This window comes from Lichenostomus cassidix, chromosome 1Aa (genome assembly GCF_008360975.1).
Source record: "Lichenostomus cassidix isolate B80296 chromosome 1Aa, HeHo_3.0, whole genome shotgun sequence".
NCBI classification, from domain to species: Eukaryota; Metazoa; Chordata; class Aves; order Passeriformes; family Meliphagidae; genus Lichenostomus; species Lichenostomus cassidix.
In genome coordinates this window covers 22,304,177-22,331,363 of record NC_139480.1, presented here as the reverse complement: position 1 = coordinate 22,331,363, position 27,187 = coordinate 22,304,177, and the positions used below count along the sequence as shown (strand labels likewise).

Below are 27,187 nucleotides of genomic sequence, written 5' to 3'. Positions count from 1 at the left end.
GATCAAATGAGGTGTTGAAAACCTTTACTGCCATCCAGTTAAGGCAGGCTTCTGAGCCACCAAAAATGGCCCTGGCTGTTCTCCTGTCTTCCAGGGCTAATTTTTATGTGCATTGAATTGGACAGAAAAAAAGTCTGTTTCACATCTTTCAGACTTTCTCTTCTTTCAAAACCCAGAGATTGTAAGGCCACCCCATGTGAGGTTGTTGACCTCTGAGCTTTGTTCTCAGGGGCAGGGAAGCAATAAAGAGACAAGCAGTTCAGAAATATTGTTCAAGCTGTTATTTAGCCAATAGCTTCAGTCATTCTGAATGACTCTGAAAATAATCTAGACCACTCTCCTGTAGCCTATTTCTGGTCTATTTGTTATTCGTCTTAACCCTTTCCATGAATGCTTGCAGTCATACCAGTTCAGGGCAAAACTGATCAGAGCACAGTGAGAAGTGTTAGCATAGAGTCTACTTGCCATCAGCTGCTGTAATGCAGAGCTGTAGTGTTCCAGATGCAAATACACCACCTGCTTTAGAGCCCACAGTCATTTCAGAGGCAATGGGTGGCCTCAGTGCTGCAGCAAGGCAGGAGTTCAGCTGGGGCAATTCACCTGATGCTGGTAAGCTCAGTCCCTGTTATACTGATTTCAGGGCTCACCACTGTGTTGCTCTGTGTTGGGTTTACCTAGCAAGATTTTGGTGGGTTGAAGGATAATTTAAGGGGTGGCTTCTGAGGGAAGGCACCAGAATTTGCCTCCGTGTCACCAACTCCAAAACAGACACTCTATTGCCAAAAGCTAAGCCCAGTGATGCTGGTGATGCCTATGTGATAATGTATTTCAGAAAGAGTAAAAAGTGCTGTGCAGCATGTGTGAGAGACAGGAGTGAGAAAAATGTGAGAGGAACAGCCCTGCAGGCACCCAGATCAGTGAAGATGGAGGGGGAGGAGGTGCTTCAGGCACCAGAGCAGAGATTCCTCTGCAGCCCATGATGAAGAGCATGAGGAAGGAGCTGTGTCCCTGCAGTCCATGGAGGCTCACAGGGGACCAGAGATCCACCTGCAGCCTGTGGAGAGCTCCAAGCCAGAGCAGACAGAGATGCTCTGAAGGCAGCTGCATGTAGAGGCCATGGAGGAGCAGCCTCCTGGCAGCAGCTGTGACTTAGAGGGGACCCACGCCAGACCAGTCTGGTCCTCAAGGACATTACCCCCATGGAAAGAGCCCGTTCTGGAACAGCTCTTCAAGAACTGCAGCCTATGGGAGGAACCCCATGGTGGAGCAGCGAAAGAGTGTGAGGAGAAAGGGTGGCAGAGACAAAGCATTATGAACTGACCACAGCCATTCCAAATGCTCCTGCACCCCTCTGGATGAGGGAAGTGGAGGAGTCAGGAGTCTTTCTGCCCTATCTTGGCCTATTAGCTTTTCATCATCATTTCATCTGTTGAAAAGAGGGAGCAGATTTCTTTTTGCAAACACATGAAACAACCAGTAGTGCAGAGATTCCTTAGAGAAAATACACTGAAGTCTTATTATACACAGTGTAAATAATTATAGTTATAAAAAAATTTGTTGAGCTAAACCAAAGCTGAAAAATACCTAAAATTAAATGAAAGAACAAAATTAAAGGGAATTCATTTTAAAATGCTACCCATTAATTGAGAACCATTTCACATCATATTCACAAATGCTATTAGTCAAATAAGTATATTTGCAGTCTCTGACTGGCAAACTGTTCATAATTTTGCAGGGGGAGGGAGAAGTTGATAATGACAGTGAGCAAAAAGGGAAGATAAAATATTGATGTTAAGTGAGCACATTACCTATAGGTTAGGATTAGATTTTCTAGAAAAAAAATCACTTTCATGCAGTCTTAAAGAGTTAATTTTACAAATTAATATTTGTACAATGTCTCCAGTCTATCAATACAAAAAAAGTCTTTTCCTGGGGATTAGGTACTTCACACCTCACAGAAACTCAAAGTTTAAGAGACGTCAAAGAAAATGAGGAGAAATGGAAGTACACAGGACTCTATTCAGAATACATATCTCATGGTACTTGAGCCCAGGGAGAGTGCTGAGAGTTCACCCGCTGTTAAGAGCTACTGGCTCATTATGTAATCATAGAATTGTAGAAAAAATTCTGTTGGAGGTCATCTGGCCCAGATTGCTCAAAACAGGGCTAACTTTGAAGTCAGGTCTCAATGTTCATACCCTTTCCAAACAAATTCCAAACGTATCCAAGGACAGAGACTCCATGGCCTTGACTTCTTGGTGGCCCTCTGCCAGTTTCTCAATGTATCGCTTGCAACAGGAAGTCCAAAATCAAACACAGTACATTGGAGGAGATTTCACAATTGCCCAATATTGGCCCCCAGTATTGTTACACATCCTGATGGCTAAACTCCTTGTGACAAAGCTCTACAGGTGTTTAAGAAGAACACAGTGCTTACTCACGTCCAGTTTGCCATGCCAGAGGTGCAGGCTCTTCTCTGCAAAGGCACTTTTGCCTGTAAAGGACACAACAAAAAAGACAGAGTAGTCTTTTCCTTGTCCCTTGACACTCAGTCACATATTCACATAATCAGCAGTGGGCTCTCATTTCCTTAGTGCTCCTTCTGCCAAAGTTCTGACAGAGCAACATGGGGGATGTTTGGTACCACAGTCCCATTGTCTGTTTTAATGTCCCATTTGAGTGCTGTTGGGTGGGTGGTTTTCAGTACCTGCCATGCCACAGTGGACAGCATGAATGTGCCCTAAAGAGGTATGTCCAATTTTACATGGTAATCACATGGTAGCCCCCTTGCAGAGGCTTGAATAGCACTCTGTCTCTCTGATTGAATTCTTTTTCTACAGTTTGGTACTCCATCTGACTTTTGGGTGAAAACGCTGCCTGCATTTGCTAGACTGAAAATGCACTAACAATGTGTCTCTACCCAAGGGCTACACGAACCAATCCAACCTGCAGTCTCACCTTCTGCAGAGTTCTGCTTTGCAGACCTTGCTGGCCTCAGAAGTCACATGTCATTCCTTACACCAAAATGGGTAGCACATCTCTCTTCCTACTGATATGACAAGAAGCCATTGAGGTCATCCAGAAGTCTCATTTGGTGTCTTTCAGCTCACATCATAGTTTTCCATATCTCAGGAGCTGGTTCTGGATCCTTTCCATCAAATGAGTAGAAGTTACAGAAATTAGCATCTCAGATCATGAAATAAATTCCATTGAATTGTACTTTTAGCCTACAATAATTGTTCCAAAAGCATAAGTGGTATTTGTTTTCACTATGGCATTGTTTGCTGGAAGAAATCATTTGAGCTGAGCACTGATGAGCATACAGGCTGCTCTTATAAGTGAAGTGGTTCTTTATGCTTTATTCTATTTTAAATTTGATTTTGGCAAGTAGAGGAATAAAAAGAAAGTATTTCAATGTCTGGACAACATATTACCGACATATATAATTTTCTGTTGACTTTGCTAACATCAACTTGCAGAAACATTATTATTTTTTCTGCTTCAGTAAACACTCAGGCAGGATTTAGCTGTTTTGCATGGGTTGTAGTTGTTTGTTCAGGCTAATGGAGATTAGAGACCTGTGAAATGCTCAGTAAGATACCTCACAGTAAAGAGTTTCCGGTCTGGTGTGTTAAATAGGTTTGAACAGTTTCTCTATATTATTTAGCACATACTAATATAAAACATGAGCATGAGCTGATTTACAGTTTATCCTTTAGAGCAGTATCATAAAAATGTGTAGGCATATAAAATGAAAAGGAAAGGGAGAAGAGACACTGTATCTTAATAAACCAAGTATGTGATATATTGAAGTATATATTCCATTGCTTAAGACAGAGTAATAATAAAAATTGCAATAAAAAATAAGTAGAATATCTTTGGACTAGACCTGTCAACCTCAACTGTAAACCAAAAACAAATTATCATTTCAAACCCCCTAAAACAAAGATATTATTTATTAGACTTCCTAAAAGTCTGGCCAAATGGGACTAATACAGATGCCCTTCCACATGAGCAAGTACACATGTACTGATAGGTAAACACAGTAAAATAGAGAGGAAAAAAGAGCAAGTAAAATAGAGAGGAAAAAAGAGCAAGTAAAATATTCTGTGTATCTAAAGGGAAAAGACAGGGTTTATTTCTCTGAGTATTTACCAAACTATTGAGAAGAAATGCTTTTGATTTTGCCATCTGGAAAGGGAACATAAGGAACTTCTAAAGAGCACCATCATTGGTCTCTGAGCCTCTTCATTGTTTCTGAGAACAAAAATGTATGGGCTGAAATTCATCTCTTCTGCTTTTTAGCTCTCCATAGTTAAAGCACTTGAGTTTACCTAGGCTTTCAGATGATGATGAGACAGAAGTTACCCTGAAGTCTTTGGCAATGGCTCAACTATGCATTAAGAATTGAGAGCTCTCTGATTCAGATTCCTCCAATAGCTTTCCAAAGGAAGGTGGGGTGAATCCAGGAGAAGGGCTATGCAACCGTATGTATCCTGCCATTCTTACTACAGAAAGGATATTCCTATCACAAACAACATTCTCAAAATTCAGATAAGCAACAGTACATAATTTAACTCCTATTCCAGTTTCATCTCTTGTCTCTGTAAGTTCTGCTAAGGTTTTTGGAGCAGGGACACTGCTTTCATCTCTGTCTATAAGTACACATTAATAGCATTGCACTGGTAACAAATCCTCATCATCAATAGGGAGCTTATTTGCTACAGTACTGAATGACTACTGATGACAGAGGTTGGCTTTCAGACTTCAGTTCACAACTCCTTTTTTCTGTGGTACTGCCCGTTGATTCCTGTGTGGATTCATTGGTGTACATGAGGTTAGAATATAGTCTGTGGTGTTCACAAAGTGATGTTTCACAGCAAAACTTTTTGTTTCACTATCTTGAAATATGTCTTCATTAAAGACCTCTATTTTGGTTCCCTGTCAAAATGATTACAAAACTCTACTTAATAAATGGCATGTTTTTATATTAGAAGTCAAAGCAAACTATGTCTCCAGAGCTTAAAGAACAATCATTATGCAAACTTTTAATTCTTGGACATTATGGAGTTATTCTCCCAGTAAAGTTCAACTCAAAAGTAGTTTCTTGCAGTGCTCACAAACCATTTTTACATTTAAACCCTGCAAACTCATGTGCAGATTGTTTCTGAAGAAAACAGGTTGTTATCAGTAGTTTTAGCCCTAATCCACCTCCTGTCAATTTGAAAGAGTATTATGGGGTCTAATCCTGCTCCTATTAATTCAATGAATAAGCTCAGACAGTACACGCAAGGACAAACACACTGTCTTTATATTGACTTCAGCTGGGAAAATACCCCTCTCCTTCTTCTTAAGGTCCTCTTGCCCTCCCCAAGTACTGCAGACAAGATCTGGAATGGGGGTTTAGGGCATTATTTATAGCAGAAAGACAAAAAGGATTGTGTGAGACTTCCATGACCGCTACGCTGAGACCTCGACAGACTGGGGTACCAAAAATAGCATCTGTGACTCCGTAAAAATAAGATTTTTACTCCTTCAACGCAAAATTGTTTGTCTGCAGAAGAAAGAGAGAAATATTTTAATGAAGTCTCCTCTGCTAAGTGTTCTTTTTTATGGTGGCACTCGGCCTTTGGCAAGAGCTACCCTGTAGCCCTAATGCACTTCTTGCATAACAGCTCAGCTTAGTAGAAAGGGCTAGATATAATGCAATACATGACCTCTACAAATTCATCCCTTTTATGGGAATAGAATAAAATAAGTATCAATGCAATTACATCTGACATGTCCAAAAGATTTTTGGAAGAACAACAGCATTTATTACACTTGTTGGTTTACGTCACATTCTGATTTATTTTTCAAGTAATATGTTATATAGGTTTATAAACTACTTAAGGTGGAGGTTTTTTTTAAAGGATTAAGTAAATCTGCTCAATCCCTTATCTACAAGCTAAAATGCATCAATTACTTGAACTGTCACAAAGTTTTGATTGTCTTTAGAGTTTCTCCAGCACTGTTTAAGGCTTACTCTTCTTATTGCAGCAAACACTTGTACTAACAGGAATTTGGCACCACTTTGTCATAACTACACTGTGATGAACTCTGTATTTCAGGAAATCTATCCCCACTGACTGCTTTTGTTTGATTGCTCATTTTTAATAGTCGTATAATTATTATGTCAGAAGGATAGAATGGATGCAGATGAGAGGAGTCACTGTCTTACAGTCACCAGCAACCACACCCTAAAATCTAGTCCATATGGTCCTACTGAAGGTCACAGACTATCCTTTCCTCAGAGCAGAAGCAGTGCCTCTCTCCCTGTGGGATACCAGCAGCACTGAGTAGAAATATGCTGGAGGTACAGACACTGGGTTGCATGTCTCTTCTGCCCAGCCTGTGACCTGATGGATGAAATCCATTCCTGGTCTGGGGTCTATGCCAGGAAAGCATTGAGCTAAAGCTGATAATTCTCTTGAAAAGGTGACCAACACATCCATATGATTCCCTCAGCTAACCTTCGCAGCACTTAATCACTGAGCAGGAGGACCACATGCATGGCTGCCCTCATAAACACATGTATAATCCCTGAGGAACAGGAACCATGTACCTGGATACCTCTTTCTTCTTTTCCCCAGGCCCTTTGTTCTTCTCTGTGAGGTTATTCTCATGTTCCACATATGGTGACACACATATTTGTATCAACACAGGATCCCAAAGCCTTTAAGCCATGATCCTACAAACTAAAATTTGAGATCGACTGACTGGACAGTAGTTCTTATGACTGGGAGGATCAGAGATTAGCAGACAGATGGAACCTTTTTAGGCTGGAGAAAGGAGGGGGAAAAGCAAAAGTGGCATAATATAAAATCAGAAGGAAAAAATACTGCTCAGCTGTGTTCTGAATTATTGGCACAGATGGGAAATGCTGCATTACTCCCTAAGAAGCTTCTATTAATTTTGTCTTTTATTTTCTTTCCTGTGAGACTTGACCTCCTGTAGACTTTTTCTCCACTCCTTCCCACTCTTTCTGAAGAGGAGCAAGCCAGTGATGTACCTGCATGCCTATTTATTAAAGACATAATGTTGATAATAGAACACAGAGATCTTCTAGCTCCTAAGGCAAATGCATTTGGTGGTTAATGCTGATGAGCCCATTAAGGATGGAAAGGCCTGGAGAGAGTGAGCTTGAATTGCTATCTGACTTATGAGCCTTTAATAGCACAGTTTTGAGTAAAAAGAAAGGAAACCTCTCCTAAAATTTATAACCAAAATTTGCCCTACTTTGAAAGCAATGAAATGTAGTTTAGTGGCTTTTTAGCTGTCTAACACACAGAACTGATCTATCCTCTCCAGCACAATTAACTCTGAGATCTCACATTCTAAAGTTTACCAGCAGGATGAAAGATGATTTAAATGCGTCAGAGAAAAGCCTGAAAATACAACAGGAGTCACAGTAAAAAGACCACATGATTAGTCAGTCTCAGATGCTTGAATAATTCTACTCTTTCTATGAAAAGAATTTTTAGTTCAGTTTTTGTAGTGCTAGAAGGAATCCTAAGTATGGAAATTTTAAAAAATGAGAATAATCTGTGCCATTGCTATGCATCTTGGCAGTGGTAGTGCAAGTGGAGCAGATTCACCTTTTCCCATAGAAGAATGCTTGCAGCAGTAGCTAGGGGTGAAAGCATCAAGGAGAACCTCTGGTCTGGTACCAGGTGGAGTTAAGCAGGGTGCAAGAGACCAGTAAGTGCAGAGAATATTCTGTAAAGGCACAGGAGGTCTCTCACAGAAGATAAAAATTAATATGAATCATGCTAATTACCTCATTAAGTAATGTGCCGTATTATCACAAGAAACACAATTACTATCAGCATTGGTGGGGTCTCCTCTGCAATCAGATATAGATCATGAGCCAGATCACGAGCATCAGACACTTAGAGCTGAGAGCAGATCCGCATAAAAAGCCCTCTGGCATAGGTGAAACTGTGGCTGCAAGTGATGAGGTAAGAATTCAGCCCTGATCAGTCACTGGAAACTATACTGCACTTGAAAATATTACTTTTGAAGACATTACTCTTGAAATAAATTGAAAATCTGTGATTTTTACTGTGTTGAATCGCTGGGCTGCAAGTCAGTTTAAGAGTCCTTGCAATCATGAGACACCAACTACCACCTCCCACAGGAGAGCAGAAGTCACTTCTGGAGATAAGTGTGTGCAATATGGCACAACATCCACAGCAGGGACGTGAAGTCATACCTGCCACTCTTCTGCCTCTGTACCATGTAACAGCTCAAGGCCAACAGGTCATTTCTTCACTCATTCCCTAGACACACAAATTCTGTACAGAGGTGAAAATCAGTGGGAACCCAAGGGGCAGCTGTCAGACAGTTCATGGAGAAGTAGTGCTTTGAGGTGTATAATCTGTTTGCATCAGGAGTGCAGCATTAGCTCTCTTCTCCCAGGTTCCCTGCTCAAAACTGCAGGGATCAGCGCCAAAGTTGTGCAGTTATAATGTGGGCACAAACAAGAGAGTGCCTACAATAAGAAAGCCAAGGAGAAAAGGAAGGAAAACAGTGCTCAACACACTGAAAACAACAAACCTGACAGCAGAAAAGAACAGAAGACTTACTATATAAAGGTCTCTAGAAAGTGATTTATACTGGGTGAGAAACAAAACTAATTGAAAATGCATATAAAAAGGAGAAGATTTGGCATTCCTCATTAAACTGTGTCTGTTGTTGTAGAGATAAAAGAAACAGAGTTTGAACCAAAAGGTTGAGTAGAAATTTAAAAACCAAGGACAAAATTTTCAGTGAATGGCACGGGCAAAATTAAGCATGAGAACTGCCAGATACTGGTTAGAGTTCCCAATGGATTTTGACATACAGAAAGATAAATACATCAAATATAGTTATACTTGAAGAGGAGATAGGTAGAGACTGGTAGATTACTCTTTGGTGCTGTTGTGGCTGTTGAGGTCAAGCTGGAGAGAGTGGCTCAGGAAATAATCTTTCAGCTGTGGTGAGAGCACTGGTCAGGAGGAGCTTCACTTGCTTGTTGTTGTTTCCATCAAGGGGTCCAAAAACACAGTCTGCAGGGCCAAGATAAATGATCTATAGTATATTGCCTTTATAGTGTTCTCAATTAACCATGCAATTCTAAAGGTTCACAGTAGTTCAAAGCAAGCTGGTGTGTAGTTCAAAGTGTTCAGGAATCACTGATTTGGGGAATTCACTGCTTGGTGGATAAGCAGAAGGAGCCCTTATTTGCAGCACAGGAGTCTCTACTGAAAAAGCAACTTTTATAGTGCTTTCAGCCTGATGTCTGACCCACCATAGCATTTCTCTGAGCATGACACACAGCCTTTGGAAGGGGAAAGAATTACAGCAGAGGCATAATATTAATGATTCAGAAAGTCTTATGTCACAACCCAGAGCACTGCAGTATCTAATTACTAGGCATAACGGTTTGCACACAGGCTGTGCCAAACAATGACGAGAGAATTAGACACCTAAAAATGGAGTTTGCCCTCTGGGGAAGGTCGGTGTAAGCCAATTGGTGGGAAAAAAGCCAAAGTAGTGCTGTGAGACTGAATTCCTAGTCACTCACAGAATCTGGATCCATGCTACAAGGAGAGTTACATTCTGCAGAAAAATATACTAAACCATCATCTTAAGTGAAATAGGTTTGCATTTCAAAACCTGAAGAAGGGAGAGGATAGAATAAGGCTTTCCTTCCAAAAGCTGGGGAAGAAGTGCAGGTGCTCCTTCTGAGTTCCAGCCTTAGTGTTCAATGTAATCAAACCAACTGTTGGATAGCTGGGATCAAAATGTTTTCATGCATGAGGGATTTGACCCTTCATGAAAGCTCCAGCCTCTAAAGACATTACTCACTCTTGATGGCTAGTGTATTCTCCATGCTGGAATTCAAAAATGAAAATTAATTAGGAAAAAAAAATACAAGATTTCTTGTAGCTATGGTTTGATTATTCATTTAAACCAGGCTTGGACTGTTGTATGTTTATAAGCATTTTATGAAATACAGGCTGCAGAGGAAGAGATTGAGAAAATCCCTTTTCAGCATTCCCTATTGCATGATTTCTTGGCAACACATGTAGGGAATATATATTTGCATCACTCTGGGAAAGAAGTCTCATACGACATTCCAAAATCCTTCTGTTTACCATTGGCATCTGACAAATTTTCTACAAAGCTTCAGACTTTTTAATGAACACTGAAACTTCACAGAGTTTGCATTTAAAAATGTAATGAAATGGCATTTAGGGGTCCAGAAGCTCCATTTCTGGGTGATCCATAAGAAAATTCAAGGTTTATCAGCAATCTCTAAGAAGTTAAATTTAGAAAAAAAAGGTTTTTAAATGTTGTATACAAGAGAGATGGAAATATTTCTTAAAAATGGGGGAAAAAACCACGTGGAAAATTTATTTCTTTACTACCTGTGAAAAGAATAGTAGTGGTCAGTATTATGAAGCTTTATGCCTGAATGACTGAGAGGATTGGTAGTGAAATACAGAACCTCTCAGTCATGGGACATGAATTCAAATAGGAATGGGGTTAGTAGTGACAGAAAGTCATTACCGTGTCATTGCAGTGTGCTAATGTTGAGAGATTCATTGGTGGCTTGAGTCCAATTACTAGCACACAAGAGGTCACATTACAAAATGCACTATCAAAACTGGCAGAGCAGACCCATTTCTACTCTTTGTAACATGCTGCTACATTGCCATATCCAAAGATATACATTCAAATTTGTGTCAAGACTCAGAGCCAGCGTGGTTAAGCAGTCAAGCTCCACACTGCACAATGTGATGAAGAGAGGACATCTGAAACCATTGATTCAATAATTCAATTTGTAACTGTAGCAGTTGCAAATTTCCCCATTTAGATTACATAAACCGTGCAGCACCAAGCTTTTACAGGCTGCAGAGGTAGTGCCTGGTGGCTGGGAGGGTGAGGGTTAAGCTGTCCCTGGGCAGAGCAGCTCACACAGGCCCTTGGTTTCTTTGCAAGGAAGGGATATAACTATGCTCAGCTGAAGCTGATTACTCTGCCAGGCTATAGCATCACCTCCTTCTTTCAAGGTTTGGAGTGATTTAGCACTGATGGAAAGCTGAATTGTGCACAGCCTTGAGTGAACTCAGAAGAGGCTTTTGTTTTGCTAGACTAGAAGTACATGAGTTGCTTTGATTCTCCTGGACTTATCTGAGCAAGTTCAGAAATCTCTGAAAATTGGAAAAGAGCGAAAAACACTATTAGACCAAGAGAAAAATTAGCAAATAGTCCATTGCAGCTGGTACGTTTTCTCAAGTGTATTCTAAATAGAAAGGCATGAAAAATTTCATTAAAAGGGTAGAGCTGAATTTCCAATGCAAAATAACAGTAGATGTTCTCAGAAAAATTACTTTCCTGAATACTAGATAGCAAGGGACACTAAGACACTGGACTGTGATAAGTCTTTTAGTGCACAAAAATTTACAATAGAATTATTATTACCTTACAGGGAAATTTCTTAGTCTTACATGTTTATATGTAATATATAATATATAATATGTAATATATAATACATAATCATATATGTGTGTGTATGCATAAAAATATATGAGTACTCTTTACACTTAGCTGAACAGATTTCAAGTAGGCATTTGAGAAAAAATAAGTGAAGTATTCAATATTTGGCAGAGATCCCTAGAGACTTAGGCCAGTAGCCGTGTCACACTGACAAAAGCTATTTCATGTTTTTCAGCTCGGCTTGAAGGAATATAAAAATAAGACAGGTCCATTGGTGGTTGTGTTGGCAAGCAAAAAATTATCATGTCCTAATTGGCCAGTGCTGAATGTGGCACAATAGCCTATTTTCAAGGGAGCTGAAAATATGTGAAGCAAAACAAGTAATAAATAGAGAGTTGGGAGGATGATTATTGTCAAAGAGAAGGAAATAATTTTATTTATTATTTCAAGAACATTTTTTAAATATTTCTACCGTCAGTATTTTAACACATTAAGCTCAGGTGTTGTCTAATGGGACTAAATATATGGAAAAGGAACCAGAATGTTTTTAACTTGGAAGGTGTGCCAATGAGCAAAAGCAAACCTATATTGCAGTCTGGGAACTTTACAGAATCACAGAATCATCAAGGTTGGAAGAGACCTTCAAGACCATCTAGTCCAGCTATCAACCTGGCACCACCATAACCACTGCTAAACTAATTCCCCAAATGCCACATCCAGACACTTCTTGAATACTTCCAGAGGTGGTGGCTCCACCACCTCCCTGGGCACCTTATTCCAATGACTAACCACTCTTTCAGTGATATCTTTTTAATATGTAATCTGCACCTCCTCCTCTGAAATGTGAGGCCATTTTCTCTCACCTTTTCACTTTGGACATGGCAGAAGAGGCACTTCTAATTTTCTGTCAACATAACCTCACAACATGTTAGTAGTACCCAAAGTCACCTGTCCCTCCTTCCAGAGGTGATACACATTTTTTCCCAGAGTTCCATCCTAAGCTCTCTATTTAACCAGGGCAGGTTTTTTCCCCACTGTCTTAAGGCACATTGGGAAAACATGCTCCTGTTATCTTTAAGATTTCTTTCTTACAGCATAGCCAGCCTTCCTGGGCTCCTTTGCCCTTCAGGATAGAGTCCCAAGGGACTCTGTCAATCATTCTAAATAGGTCAAAATCTGCCTGCTGGAGGTCCAAGGAGATTTCACCTCTGACACAGGCATGCCACGCCTAGGTTCATTTCTAGTGAGCCTGCCTGTATCCCCTTCCCCTTCAAACCTAGTTTTAAGCCCTCTCATTCAGCCCAGACAGCTATAGGCCTTAATCCTTTTTCTCCTCTATAGCAGATGGACCCCATCTGTAACCAGGGTAAACCACCCCACGGTCAAAAAACCAAAAAGCTAAACCAAATGAAAATCAGGATCGTTTGAGAAATACCTCTAGGAAAATCGGGTTAGTTTTTGTGATCCTTTCAGTATTTGCCCCTGGAACTGAAGGAATTGAGGGGAACACACAATCCTTGCACACATACTGCTTTGACCAAATGCCCCAGTGCCCTGAAGTCCCTTTTGATTGCTCCAGCACTCATTTCTTCAATCTCATCACTGCAGATCTGATGACTAACAGAGGGTAGTAGTCAGAGGGTTGTAACAGATCAGGAGTTCCTAGTAATATCTCTTACCTGGGCCCCAAGGAGGCAGCAGACTTCCCTGGAGGATGAGTCCTGCTGAAAAAAAAAAAAAACAAAAAAACCAGAGGGAGTTGCAAATTTTCTCGGAATTATCCCTAGATCTTGAGCTGCCCATTAGACTGCTGAACAGCATGAAGGCCAGCAGTGGCTAAAACCTCTTGTCAGTCAGAGTTTTACTTGAACATGGGAGCAGCTGGTTTTGATTCCCAAGTGAAATCAGCTCACAGATCTCAGTGCTGTGCCCAGTAGCTGTCACAAAAAGAGGCATGGCTGTCCTTGCAAACTTTCACAGTGCTTTTTAGTGTTAATGTGATTTATACTTGGAGCAGTTTTACCTGATGGCTAATATATACTCAAGAGGAATTTAGGAATGGATTGGCAGATCAATGCTTTGTTTTGAATTTGCTGCTATTTAGCACAAGTACTTCAACTAAAAGGAAAAATGTAGGGGAAATGAATTACATAAAATTTTCAGCAATATTTCTGGGATGACCACTAGACCCGGAATATATATACCTAATCTCCCAACTAATAGGAAAACTCTCCACTGGAACAAGGTGGCACATCAAAACATATCCCTGGGCTTCAGGAAGTACATTTGAATCTGCACCACAATCTGTGCTTCACAGCTTCATCCTAATTTTAGTCATGATGCTGAAAAGTTTTACCAAACAGTGTGTTCTTAGAAAGACACAGAATTATGTGGGTTTGTCGTTTTCCATGAGCTCATGAGGTGTCTGAGAGAACAGAGAATACCCATGAACCAAGGCCAAGTGGGGGAGATTAGATGGGTGATATTCATATCCATAAGACAACAAAGATACATTCCTTTTAACCTAAATTTGGTACAAATCTAGGAGTGAATTTTCTTTCTCTGGTTAGCACAGGTGCTGGCTGGCCTATGCCATTTCAATGATTATTTTGTAGGAATTATGTCGTGACAGTCATCAAAATACCCATGCTGTGCCAGAAGCCCAACAGCTCCTTTTCTACCATCAGTGACAGATATCTGGGATGCAAGGCAAATTTTATCAGCTCCCACCAAAAAAGATTTGGACAGAGAAATAATGAGGATGAGAAATCATGCATAACATTGTGAATAATAATGGCACACTGCCCAAGTTGGGACCAGAAATATAAGCTATTCTGAACTGGTCTATACCTCTTCTTAGAAAACTGTGTGCAGTTCTGGTCTTGTTTTCCTGAAAAAAAAAAAATTAAAATTTGTGTAAAAAATTTAGCAATTCAAAAATGGCAAAAGGTATGATCAAATTTTGGGTGTAGAGTCTGTATGAACACAGTAGGACTTGTCAGCCTAGGAAAGAGATAAGGTAAGTTGGTATGAAAACACAAGAGGCAGGAGGAGGGTGGCTAGAGAACATCACCAGATGCTTTTTTGAATACAAGAACTTGGCTGGGGGCATCACATGGAACAAGGAATTGGAGCCAGAACAGTCAAAAAGAACACTGACCAAGGAACTGCCAAACTGTTGTGAATGACAGAAACATGCATGGAGTTAAGGGGTCAAAATAAAGCCCAAGGAAGTGCAACCCACTAAGTATGACTAACTACAAAAATAACAAAAATAGTTCTTAAGTCACTTGTTAGTGGTTGGGGGATGGAAGATCATTCAATAATATTATAATGTATATTTAACTGATTCTTTTTCTCTATGTGTTTGCTTGCTTCAGGTTAAATTTTGGAGACTGAAAATTAGGCTAAGTGAAGTTTCAGTCTTAACTATTACTGCCATTTTTTTGTTCATTTATAAGCAGTGAAGGACCTGGTCAGTTTATCCTATATATGTGTATGTGTGTGCATGCATTCTCTGACAAAATAACTGTTAGAAAATTAGGTCCTAACTGAGTAATACGAGTCATTGATTTTTAGGAGCAAATACCTTGGAACATTTTCTCTTTGTGAAGTAAGCCAGAATTACAGGAGCAAAGATCAAATTGTCTTTTTTTTTCCCCTCTCAGTTACTTTTGGCTTACCGTGTAATTGAATGAAGAAAATGGTGTGTCTGCATCAGGCCCCAGAAAATACAAAGTATTTGAGTGGCAGTGGAAAAGTCTATTCCTCCTGTAATCATTTGTACCATTTTATGAAATATTATCTCACCAAGCATTTATTCTCTGCTCATCACCTTGGTATCTTAAGCATTAAAATTCTAAAGTAATACAACAAAGTAATAAATTGATTCACTGTTAATCAGATACTGTATTCTGAGGGGTAGAGATGATTTTAAGAAATTAAGTCATTTTTACTTATGTCTGACTCGTTCTTTCAAATCTAATCCTGGCTCATTTGACATTCACATACAGTAGTGTTTTAAAAACAGAATTATCTCCCAAACAGCAACTTAGATACTTTTCAAATTGTAACTGTACAGGCTGAATCCTTAAGGCAACACAGTTGAAATGCTTATTTAGAAATTCCACTTAAAATTATTACCAGTAGCAATTTATGTTGTGTGTTGTTGGATGTAATGTTGAAATAAATGGCTAATTAGTGTCAACTTGCCAGCATTTAGTTACCAAGCAGCTTGCAGGCTCTAGGGAACAGCTTTATAACAATCTACTGCACTCTCCTTAGACAAGGACCCCATTTAGCAATTGTCAAATGTAATTTGACATGTCTGTAGTATTGCTTTATGCATAGAACTTCTTTTTGTACTTTCAGAATGGTTCATTTCTATATTTTTTCTGATGGTCTTTCTTAATGTTATCTCAAAGTTAAAGTGGTTAACAGTATTTGCTCCCTTACAATGTGTCTGCTTAGTCCCAGAGCCAGTTCTGAAGGGAGTTAATTGAGACTGGTTTATTCACATCCTCATGAGAGCACAAAAGCAGGGCTTAACCAGTCACTCATCCTTTGCAGAGTGTGTGGCAGTGTAGCTGATTAATTTTATTGCTGACATTCAGTCCTTCATCCACTGAACTAATCATAAAATCCCACCAAATAACATGGCAGATCTCTCACCAGGAGAGCATCTCCATCACAAAAACCAGTGCTGGAAGACTCAGTTCTGAGTTACTCCATAAAGGGACATGATGTCTACATCACTTTAAACAAAAATGGGGCTTGGAAGCACAAGCTTCCTCCTCAGAGACCTTCTGGAGTGATTGTCACATCAGTGTCACCATCAGACAGGAGATGGTTTAGGCACTGGCAGGGCCGCACAAATTGAGAGCACCTGCACATTCTGCAGAATCCTGGGTCTGTGTGAAGGGTTGTGCAAAGCTCCCTTTGCCTGCAAACCCTAAAGAAGGCATATTTTCACCTGTGCATGTGGGTGAAGGCCAGTGTGTTGTGAGAACCACCATGATTTGGGGAACACTTGGAAAGGCAACTTGCAAGTTTTACATCAAGAACATTTTTTCTGCTATGTTGCTTTTCTTATCCTTAAGAAGTATTGGATCCATTCAGAAACATTCTCTCTTTGCTGAAAACAAACATGCTTACTTTTGCTTCTGAAGTCTAGGGGAAAAAAACAAACCAAAATGCCATCTCAGTAGTATGTCTGTGACTGTAATGCAGCTGCTGGGAATCAGCTGAGCTGTACTTCTGGTAGTTTAAAAATACCCCATGCAGCATGGATCAGACATCATACTTCTGTGATGCTTTGCTCAGGAGCAGGTAGGATATTAAGTTTTCCTAATCAGTGAGGGAGAGATGACAACAAAAGATATCTTTTGCCTCTTTGAATTTAATATCTTATGGTAAATGAAAATGGAAAGTATTTGGTTATCTGAAACTTGCTCTGAATTGCAAGACTCTGGGAGTGTTTCCTCGGGCAAGCCTTTTAACTTTTCCATGCAAAGGTTCCTGTGTTTTGACCTCTGTGTACTAAAGTCCACTTGTGCAAATCTGTTCAAGCAAAAACCCTGCTGCACATACAAAGCAAAACAAAAAAATCCCAAAACAAAACAAAACAAAACTCAACTTGCCTCCCCCTCAAATCCCCTGACTTCTATTAGAAATTTTGTATTTCAGAAACTGCTAACCCAGCCAGGTGCAGGGGCACTAGTTTAATTCTCTTGCACTGTAGTCTGTAAAACCCAGGGAGCACTACCACTTTTGAGAAGCAGATGTGGTTTTCATCTTTCATGAATGATCATTCTGGCCAGCACTTGAAGGAACATTTGTGGACCCAGAGGGGACCAGGTCCAGCCCGACTAGGCAGAAGAGAGGGCTATTGCTGCAGAGGGCCCTGCACAGAAGTAAAAGCATCCAGGAAGATCATTTGCAATTCCATGCAGAATGTCCCTAGGCTGGAATAAAATTTGAAGTAATCTATGTAATGTTGTTCTGCACCTCACACAACCAGCAATATTTTGCATTATTAGAAATTGCTTTTCCAAAATCATTAGGTTATTTGCAGACCTGACCAAAACCAGGACAGTAAGGCTGCAGATTCATCATGATTATTGTTAGTGTCAGAGAGGATGGGAATTGCTTTTCCTGCCTACTCTCTTGTACCGGGATGTAAGCATGTGCCTGAGTGGGTGGCTGGCTGCCTAAACTCATGGGCCAATGAGCAGCTGTATAATCTTCTCTGAGAGTCTCACCAGAGCAGCCTCTGGGGCTTCTCCTGGAGAAGAGGAAAGAGCCATTAGCTGAGACAGGAGACAAGAGAGCAGATGCATCATCATCCCACCCAAGTGGGTAAAGCACAAACCCTGCCCAGAGCAAACGAGCAGCTGCAGGGCAGGAGGATAGCCCTTGCCCTGGAAAGGCAGAGTACTGTTCTTTTAATCAACTCCAATGCAAAAATCTTGATCTCTGCCTGGATGACCTGCTAAATCTGCTGGGAAATGTGATTTCTCTCCCACACATAAACAAATATGAGCTGTGCTGGCTTCAACAAAGATTGTTTAGTTTCCATGGATCTCGAGCTATTTCCATTGTTCTTTGGTCATAAATTCCCTTGCCTTTAATATAAGTATTAACAAGTTAACTTTAATGTCTATTCATTTATTTTACAACTCCATTATTTTTTGACGTGTTTTACATGTTTGAAAACAGAAAATGTTACTAGCTTTCCTTTTCAGCAAATAATATGGGAGCAGACAATAGACCTCAATCAATGTAATAATTCTTTCAAGAATGTAAATTAATTCGAATGAGGTGGGAGAGGGCACAAGTATCTGTAAAGCGCATTTTAAAATGTTTCTGCATTTGCATTTGGTTTTAATGGCGTTTACGCCCTCTAGTGTCAGAAAACCCAGTAATAGCGAGGGTTTTTTAACCTTTGCTGTGTCCGTCAGTCTCAGCCTTGTGTATTTAGGCTTTGTGAAAATGCAAATGATGGATTTATTCTTCCTATATATGTCCTCCAATTTTACAGTTTCGGTATAGAGGTTGCTTGGGGATGTTTTGACCCAAAGTGAGCTATTCGAAGTATTAATTTCTGATGTAACACACACACACAAATATGTTAAATTACAATTTCTGTCATAACTTATTTTGACATCCACAATACACTTTTTTTCACTTGGACAAAAAGTTACTCTGGTGTTCCAACAAACAAACAGGAGCAAAGTAAGCAGCATTGTCTCTCTCATTTGTTAAGATTGTTAAAGAAAATACATTCTCTCTCACATCAAGAAAAAATGGCCAAAAAGTAAGATTAATTTCACTTATAATTTGAACCTTTGACTTTAGAAATATTTCATCTTACAGCCATCAAAAACTGGATTCCATTAGATTCAGGAATAAGATGAATAGCTGATGATGCCACCAATAGAGCCTGTGTTGTCTGAGATTTCTTGAATTATGAGTATGCAACACCAGATATATTCCACTCATCAGTTAAAAAAATCAGTATTGCGTTGGCAAGTGCATGTCTATGGGTAAGATCTGACATGGCAATGCTGACATTCCAGGCTGGGCATCAGTAAGTCCAAATACATTTGTGTTTCCTAAGCTCCTGCAAGAGCTCAGTCTTCTCTGTGTGATGCAGGGCGCATTTTGCTCCCCCCAGTCTGTCAGGGAAAGTGCAACATCACACACACCCATGTTACTCACATCAATACTTGGAAAGATCCAGAATTTGAAAACTGAAGGAATCCACTGGCTTACTGTCTTGTCTTGGAGGAGTCAAATATACAAAAGTGGTCTGGCACCTGATTAATAAAAACAATGAAGACAAACAGACATGCCTTTAAATCCATCCATCCATCCATCCATCCATCCATCCATCCATCCATCCATCCCTGTACAGTGTCACTTAGTGAACAGATACTAATGGATGGCAAGCAATAGCACATGTGTGGCCTGTCTGGACTACATGTAGTGAAACCTAGGCATTAGTTCGATCATGTTGTTTCTGACTTGTGATTTTATAAAACCTGATTGACACACCTAGTTTTTCATAGCCTTTTCCCTTCCATTTTTGTCTCTTGAACTAGAATGCGCCTGATTGATATGAGGGATCACTATGACGCCTCTTTTTCTTCATTCATGCAGAACATAAAATATTGGGATGACAATTCTGACATTGCAAAATTAGATTGTCACTACAAATCATAAATGCCCAAAGACTGGCTTGAGCTTAGGCTATAATAATAGACATATGAAGAACAGACAATATACAAAAAGACTGTAACTAGGGGAAAAAAAGCAAATAAAGGAGAATATGTTTGCAGTTCCAGCCTAGAGAAAAGTGAGAAAAGCACAGTAGCACTAGATAAAACCTTGAAATAGTTCCCTTTTGAAAAGAGAGTCTGTGAAAATTGCTTAAGATTCAACATTTGTTGTGTCTCTATGGCTGAAGAAATCAGATTTTCTGCAGAATTAAGAATTTGTTTTAGAGATCAAGTATAAATTTTCCACTTTGAAATACTAGCACCTCAAAGCTTCCCTGCCATCTAAAAGTAGAGTTACACTCTTTTTTTGGTTTAAAATTTCCAAAGAATAAAGCAATTGCAGTTGTGGTTATAGAAGGAATTTTTCCTTTATTTTATGTCATCCATTTCCATTGGTGGTGTTCAGTGATATATGAGGTATAACTAAAGGTAATGCTTAATCCAGATGGAGGAACTTCATTAACAATTCTGATCATGACCACACTAGACTAAAATCTGTGTCACTGTCCCAGAGGAGAGCAAGGCTAACCAGGGTAAATGTAGCAAAACCTCTGTTTTGTCACAAAAGTAACCAAATATGTTTCTCACCCTGTGAGAATTAGGAAGGCTAGTTTCTTTGAAGTAATTTTTTCTGACCATAATTTTATTTAAACATCTCCAACACAGTGGTTAGCAACAGGAGAAAAACTAATTATGCAAGAATTATTAATGATGCGAAAGGTATTACTAGCCCTAAATAACAGATATTTCCTTTGGAAAATGTCACCATATTACAACTAACACAAGCTGAAAAGGAAAAGTAACCAAAAGCAAGTTATTTTAAAGTAAGAAATATATCCATCTGCATGACATTCTGTCCAGAAGCTAAGAAAAACATTGTAAAAATACCTTTTTGTGTTAAACAATCCTAATTTTTTTTACTTCACTCTGTAACACTAAAATATTATGAAAATGCATCTGCTTATCCCTCTTGTTAGGTACACACCTACATACTGAAATATTAGAGATAGATGAGCTAGTGGTTCCTGTCACAACTCTTAAAGCTTCAGTCTGCACTTAATTCATATAATTATAATGTCACTTTATCAACAGAATGAACAATATCCCTGAGCAATTTCAAGCAACATTAATTAGAACCAGCAATGCCTTCTGTCCACAGCTGCCATCGGTGACAATGTAAGCTTATGGAGGTTCAGCAGTTTATCATTTCAAGTGATAAGCGTCCAAATATAGGTTTAGGAATCTCATTTAAGTGATCTAATTTAAGAAATCTAGTACTGGGCATGTATAAATTTTGCATTTCAAAATCTGGTTGTGTCAGGTCTCTGTTGACACACTTTGACCCAATATATGAAAATACTTGGATTATATCTATAAGAAAGAAGTAAAACTAATGAATACTGTAAAGCAGAAATGTTTATCAGTGATTTGATCCTAGGACTTCTCCACAAAGCTTACCGCTCTGGCCCTATGCCCACTGCTTTTTCTGTTGTTCTGCCTGGAATAAAATGGGGTTAGTGAGGTGTTGGGGATCCCATTTGTCAAAGAGACCTTGAAAGGTCATTTATCCACTTCCTTGCCCAAAGGAAAGAACAGCTGGGCATGCATCACTCCTGACAGGTGGTAGTCAGCTCTGGCTTTAGGAAGAGATAAGCACCAAAAATGCCTACGTTGTGGGGTGCAAATATCGATGTGAAGGAAAGCTTTACTCCCTTTCTAGTATTTTTCCAGGTTTTAGATATCTTTAATTAAGACCAGTTATATTATTCATTTAAAAGATGTATTGTAGTAAGTTATGTATTTTTCATGCAATCCTGCACGAAATGAGAAACTAATAGCATTCAAATTCTGAGTGTGTGTGGGGGGGGGGAGAAGGGGATACTGGTGGAAATATTAATTATGTTACTCGTGAATAATTTACACTTGGACATGCTTGGTAAAGCAACAAAATACTTATTCAACAAAAAATAATCTATGTCAATAGTCTAAGACTTGGTCATCTGTATTTTATCTGCCTGGATTATAGCTCATTTGAATATTTATGTTCAACACTTTCCTCATATCTTACAAAATGCAAACCATTCATCTTTACCTACAGGGTGATATATAACCTCCTTTGGACATGAGCTGAGCTCTCATTGCTAGAAGGTGTCCTCTAACCTCATATAGTTTCTCCATCATCCCATGTCCTCACCCTTTTATCCACTCCTCATTATTAGGTGCACAATTTGGACAGTGACTTAAAGATTTCCCTGTTCTTCTCTATTATTTTTCCAGTTCCTGCTGAACAGACAGGTTTTGTTTTCCACATACTATTTTCTAAACACTGTTCCCCTGCTGTTTTATTTCTTAACTTTTCTTGTGTTGAGTTTATAAATTTTTTCGAATAGGGAATGTGCTCTCTCTCTGTTCACAGGCATACTAAACTCACAAGCTAAAATCAATGTTTAATAATAACTTAAAATCCAATAAAGTTAAAAACCAAACGGTACTTGAAAGTAATTCATCTCTTTATTAAACTCTGTAGTATGTAATTACATACTTGTCCCCTACAGAAATATGGCAAAATGCAAAGAGCTGATATCTCTTTATGAATTGTCACTGGAGTGTCTTTACATACATCAGTAGCACTTTGTTCTCACTTGCTGCACAATACAATATCCAATATCATAAAGAAAGGTGATAACGTTAGTAATTCTGAGCACTGCCAGGATTGCAGTTAAAATTTGTTCAGTTCCTTGCTTGCAGCTTGAGTTTTTCATGTTTGCTTTCACCTAAACCACAGCAGGGACCTCTGGAGTTCAGCTACTCCAGCTTCCCATGTCAACAACAACAAGTTAGGTCAGCCATGCTTCTGTCAAGCTAAGTTGAAAAACTACTTTCAGGATAGAAAGTCCATGATCTCCTGGGAAACCGGTTGCACAAATGTGTCACCCTGCTGAATGAATGTACTATATCAGCTTAAGTGAGACAACAGATTATTCAGTTTAGCATCAAATTTACCAAGTGGTCTCTTTCAGATCTTGCCAATGAAATTGATGAGTTCTTTCAACAAGTAAACAGCGTAAGGACTGAACTTCAACAGTGATTTTTTTTTCTTAGCAAGGTCATTCTCTCCCCATTGCAATAGAAGTAGCCTGGGAAGTGTACAGCAGGTAAAACATGTGATTTACCTGCCCACAGTTCAACAGACAGGAGACCCAAAATTTGTTTCAAATTAAAATTATTTGTGCACAACAGTGGGCATGCTGTATATGTAAGCACATGTGTATAAAACATCATCTATATGCAAGTATTACTTGCAAGAGAAGTAAAATCTATTGTGCAATTAATTCATTGTGAAATTAAATAATTAGAAGAGATTTTGTCTTTACTAAGGCTTTTTTTCTTTCTAACCCAGGTATGGTGACATGGTGCCAAAGACAATAGCTGGCAAGATTTTTGGTTCAATATGCTCCCTGAGTGGGGTCTTGGTCATTGCTCTGCCAGTTCCTGTAATTGTCTCCAACTTCAGCCGTATATACCACCAGAACCAACGAGCAGACAAGCGCAGGGCACAAAAGGTGAGCTTCTCATTTTTCCCCTTATGTTGCTGAACAATGGATAAAATATGACTTTCTACATGTGTGTGTGTCCTTATAGTGGTATTTCTTAGCAAGAGGACCACTATATGTATGAGCTACATGCCTAACCCATGTCCTAGATGCAAATACTGCCTTATTTTTAGTGAGGAAAAACCCAACACAAACCAAAACTGGTTCATTTATCTTTTCTGTCAAAATGTACAGACCTATTATTTTGGTAATTTATCCTACTTGTGGGACTAGTACTGTTTTCAGGCAATAGCTGTAGTCTCACCCACTGGAGATTCTTCAGTGTTTTTTCAGGCAGACTTTCTTTCTACCACAATCTTCTGAGGAAAAAAAAACCAAATCAAACAAACAAGCAAAACCCCGAAAACTAATAATGATTTCTAACATCTCAACTAACAGATTGCTTCACTAATCCAGGTTTAATTTAAGTCCCAGATTCAGTCTCTGGGGGAATCTGATTGTTGGGGAACTGGTCTCCTCAGTTCTACTTTGCTTAAGAGGCTTCAGATAAACAGCTCAGTCAGGTAAAAAATGAAAGTAAAAGTCTGTTTTTCCAGCTTCCTTGATTTGCTGAGTCTCTCACTAAAATATTCACTAGATCTACAAGAAGACTGTTTCCCTCCCTGACACATATGGACAAGGTCAGGGGCTGGGAAGAGAAGTATTTATCAGGAGTGATGCAGCCAAGCCTGGACAGTCACTTTCATCTCCACATCACTGCTAATGCACTAGTTCTAATCCACTTCTCCAAACTGTGACATGCCAGGCAGCTCAGAGAACCTCCATTGTCACCTGAAGCCCTGCTCTGGGAGCTGAGATGCCTTACCTTCCGCTCCTCTGCAGATGGCAGTTGGAAGGCTTTCGATGCCACAGAGGTTTCATGATTGCCAAGGCTGAGGTGTTTCATGATTGCCAAGCCCACTTGGGCTTTTTGTGGACCTGTGGCCTCTCTTCAGAGGTCCTGAGTGTCCAGTGATCCTGGGACAGCGGGATCATTGCTGGGGGAAGTGTGCAGGCAGACCATGGCTGGGGACTGCATATACAGACCAGGAAACACAGGCAGTTGCAGGCTGCAACTGCTTCATTTTGACAATAGCACCAGGTTCAAAGATACAGAAAGTTTGTGTGTTTTTTTCTGGCCAACATTTCGATTGATCTCTTCATTTAAAAAAAAAAAACCAAAACAAAACAAACCACAAACAAACAAACCGAAAGCCAGTGACATAAATGTATGCAGTGATACCATTCTCAGAATACCTTAAAATCAGGAGAAACAGAGGTACATGTCCAAGAAAGTCATAGGCCCAGGCAGGAGACACAGCACCCTTCAATGGCCACATCTTGGAAAAATGCTGTCAGATGAGGAGAATGGCTATAAAAAGAAACCAGGTGTATCATGAGAATGTCATACCTCTGTAGAAACCTGATCTAAAATATAGACTACTTCAGGGATCCAAATACCATATTTTATCTATCTACTAATAGATTGATACAGCCCTTCTTCCTGCTGTTTTGTCCCATAACCTGGTTCCAGCTGTGTTCCCCTCTTTTACAGTGATATCCTGTCACTTCTACACTACCTTGTTTTTGTCAAACACTTTCCTACTTCTGTTTGTGAAATGGCAGCAGAGAAACAACTGTACCTCAGCCAGGACACAGTGCTCCTGACTGTGCCCCCAAGTGCTGTGCCAGTCATGGGTAATAGCTTGATCCCAGCAACCAGTGTGCCTGTTCTGAGCTTTCATAATAGCTGCAGACACAACCATTTCAGATACAAGCTGTCTCCTACTGCACACCACGAAATAGAGTTTTCTAGGCCTGCTTTACATTTGTGCCATGGTTTAACCCCAGCCAGCAGCCAAGCCCCCTGCTGCTGCTCACTCACTCCCCCACCAGCAGGATCGGGGAGAGAACTGGAGGGATAAAAACACAGCCCCATACCAGCCACTGTGAAGAAAATTAACTCTACCCCAGCCAAAACCAGCTCAATTTGTCAGTGAAAGAGAGATGGACACTAGAAAATGTCTCACAAAAGTTAGATTGGTAGACTGGCTGCCATTCCCCATAATCTATTCCTGAATAGAAACTGCTTGAGTTAATAACTGATTTTTTCTCCTTGCAAAACAGTGAGCTCATTGTATGTTTCAAACAGGGACATGAAGTGATGAATGGCAATCTTGCCAAGAATTTTTTCCTCTGCTCCTCAGAACAATGCCAACAGTAAGGATGAGAGATCTCCTCTGACTGTGTTTATGCCCTTCTTGCTTTGGAGAAAATGGCTTTGAGGTCTGGTTAACTTAGCACTGGATATGTGTTTCATTGATATCTCCTATTGCAAGGCTAATGTCTTTCAATCTAAAATGACTGAGATGTTGAACTGAATATTGCTCTGAGAGACTAAAAAAGAAAAATCAACAAAAAGCACTTATTCAGGGTGCTGAATAGTCCATATTTAGCTATGAAATATAGCCATACATTTCACAGGTGGGTTCTACTGCATTGTAAAGGAATATTCAAGCAAAAAGGTCACATTATTGAAGTATGAAATTCCTTCTTCATTCAATACAATAGAGGCTTTACACCATTTTCTGAAATAAATGTTTCCACCGAACCTATTTCTGTTCTCTGAGGCTGAAGAACATAAGCTTCAAAGAAGGAGCTGTTTCGTGGAGAGCAGCACAAGCCCCTGCAGGCAATGGTACCTCCTGCTGGCTGCAACAGCTTCCACTGGACTGAAACAGTTGTACCTTTGAATTGTGCAACTTTATCAATAACTCCTACAGAAGTTTAATCAAGATAGGTTTCAGAAATGGCAAAACAATTGGTCTGGAAGGGAACCCAAGAGAAAGTTCTTTGCTAAAGGGTTGAAATCTAGTTTCAGAAGCACTGTCAATTTACAGCAGAAAAGTTTTGTACTTTACATTAGGATTGTTCAAGAGCTCCGTGACCATCATTTTCTGTATTTACTGAGTTCTGCACAGTTATTCAAGAATAGACAATTCCACTTGTTTCTTTTTGGCAAAAAGACAGTGCACATTAATGCTTGGGAGAAGATGGAAGAAATTTATTTATATACCATTGCAATTTGAATGCATTTTAAAGCAAGCTCCTGCTTCCAATCATGAAAATACATTGTTATAATTAGCATCAAATCCCACTCCGTAGTACAGAAAATGTTGGTGGGATAGGCCAGCTTTCTGCTGCAGTACAGGGAACCCCTAGCAATCAATATAAATAAAAACAGAGAGGGGGAAAAAACCAAAAAGGAAAAGTCATCTATGCTTATCAAAACATTTCTTTCTATCAGATAGTGAGGTCCAAGGATCCGGCCTATCCTGACAAGAAATGAATGAATAAATAATCCAAACCAGACATTGAAATTCAGGGCATAACTAATTATGCCCTGGAGTCTTACTGTGCCTTCTTCTCAAGTAGTTTTATCAGTACTGAGACAGTTCTGAAGAATGCTATTTGTGGAGCTTTTCTCAGCTAGAGACAACTTCAAGAGGCTGTTATTTTGGTTGCCCATTAACTTTGGGCAAAGTTAATGACAGTTGTGTTGTAACTGGTTGTGTATCAAATCAAGGAAAGGAAGGAGAATGGAATGGAATGGAATGGAATGGAATGGGATGGAATGGGATGGAATGGAATGGAATGGAATGGAATGGAATGGAATGGAATGGGGAAGGGAAGGGAAGGGAAGGGAAGGGAAGGGAAGGGAAGGGAAGGGAAGGGAAGGGAAGGGAAGGGAAGGGAAGGGAAGGGAAGGGAAGGGAAGGGTTGAATATC

General features: G+C 39.7%; 1 protein-coding gene across 2 annotated transcripts in view; it reads left to right on the top strand.

Annotated features, from left to right (window-relative positions):
- KCND2 (potassium voltage-gated channel subfamily D member 2) overlaps positions 1 to 27,187 on the top strand; it is a 262,625-nt gene that overhangs the window by 220,384 nt on the left and 15,054 nt on the right. For both annotated transcript variants that reach the window (XM_085042469.1, XM_085042462.1), the window contains one exon: positions 23,206 to 23,368. In XM_085042469.1, coding sequence (XP_084898595.1) covers positions 23,206 to 23,368 — 163 coding nt within the window. The remainder of the gene's footprint in view (positions 1 to 23,205; positions 23,369 to 27,187) is intronic.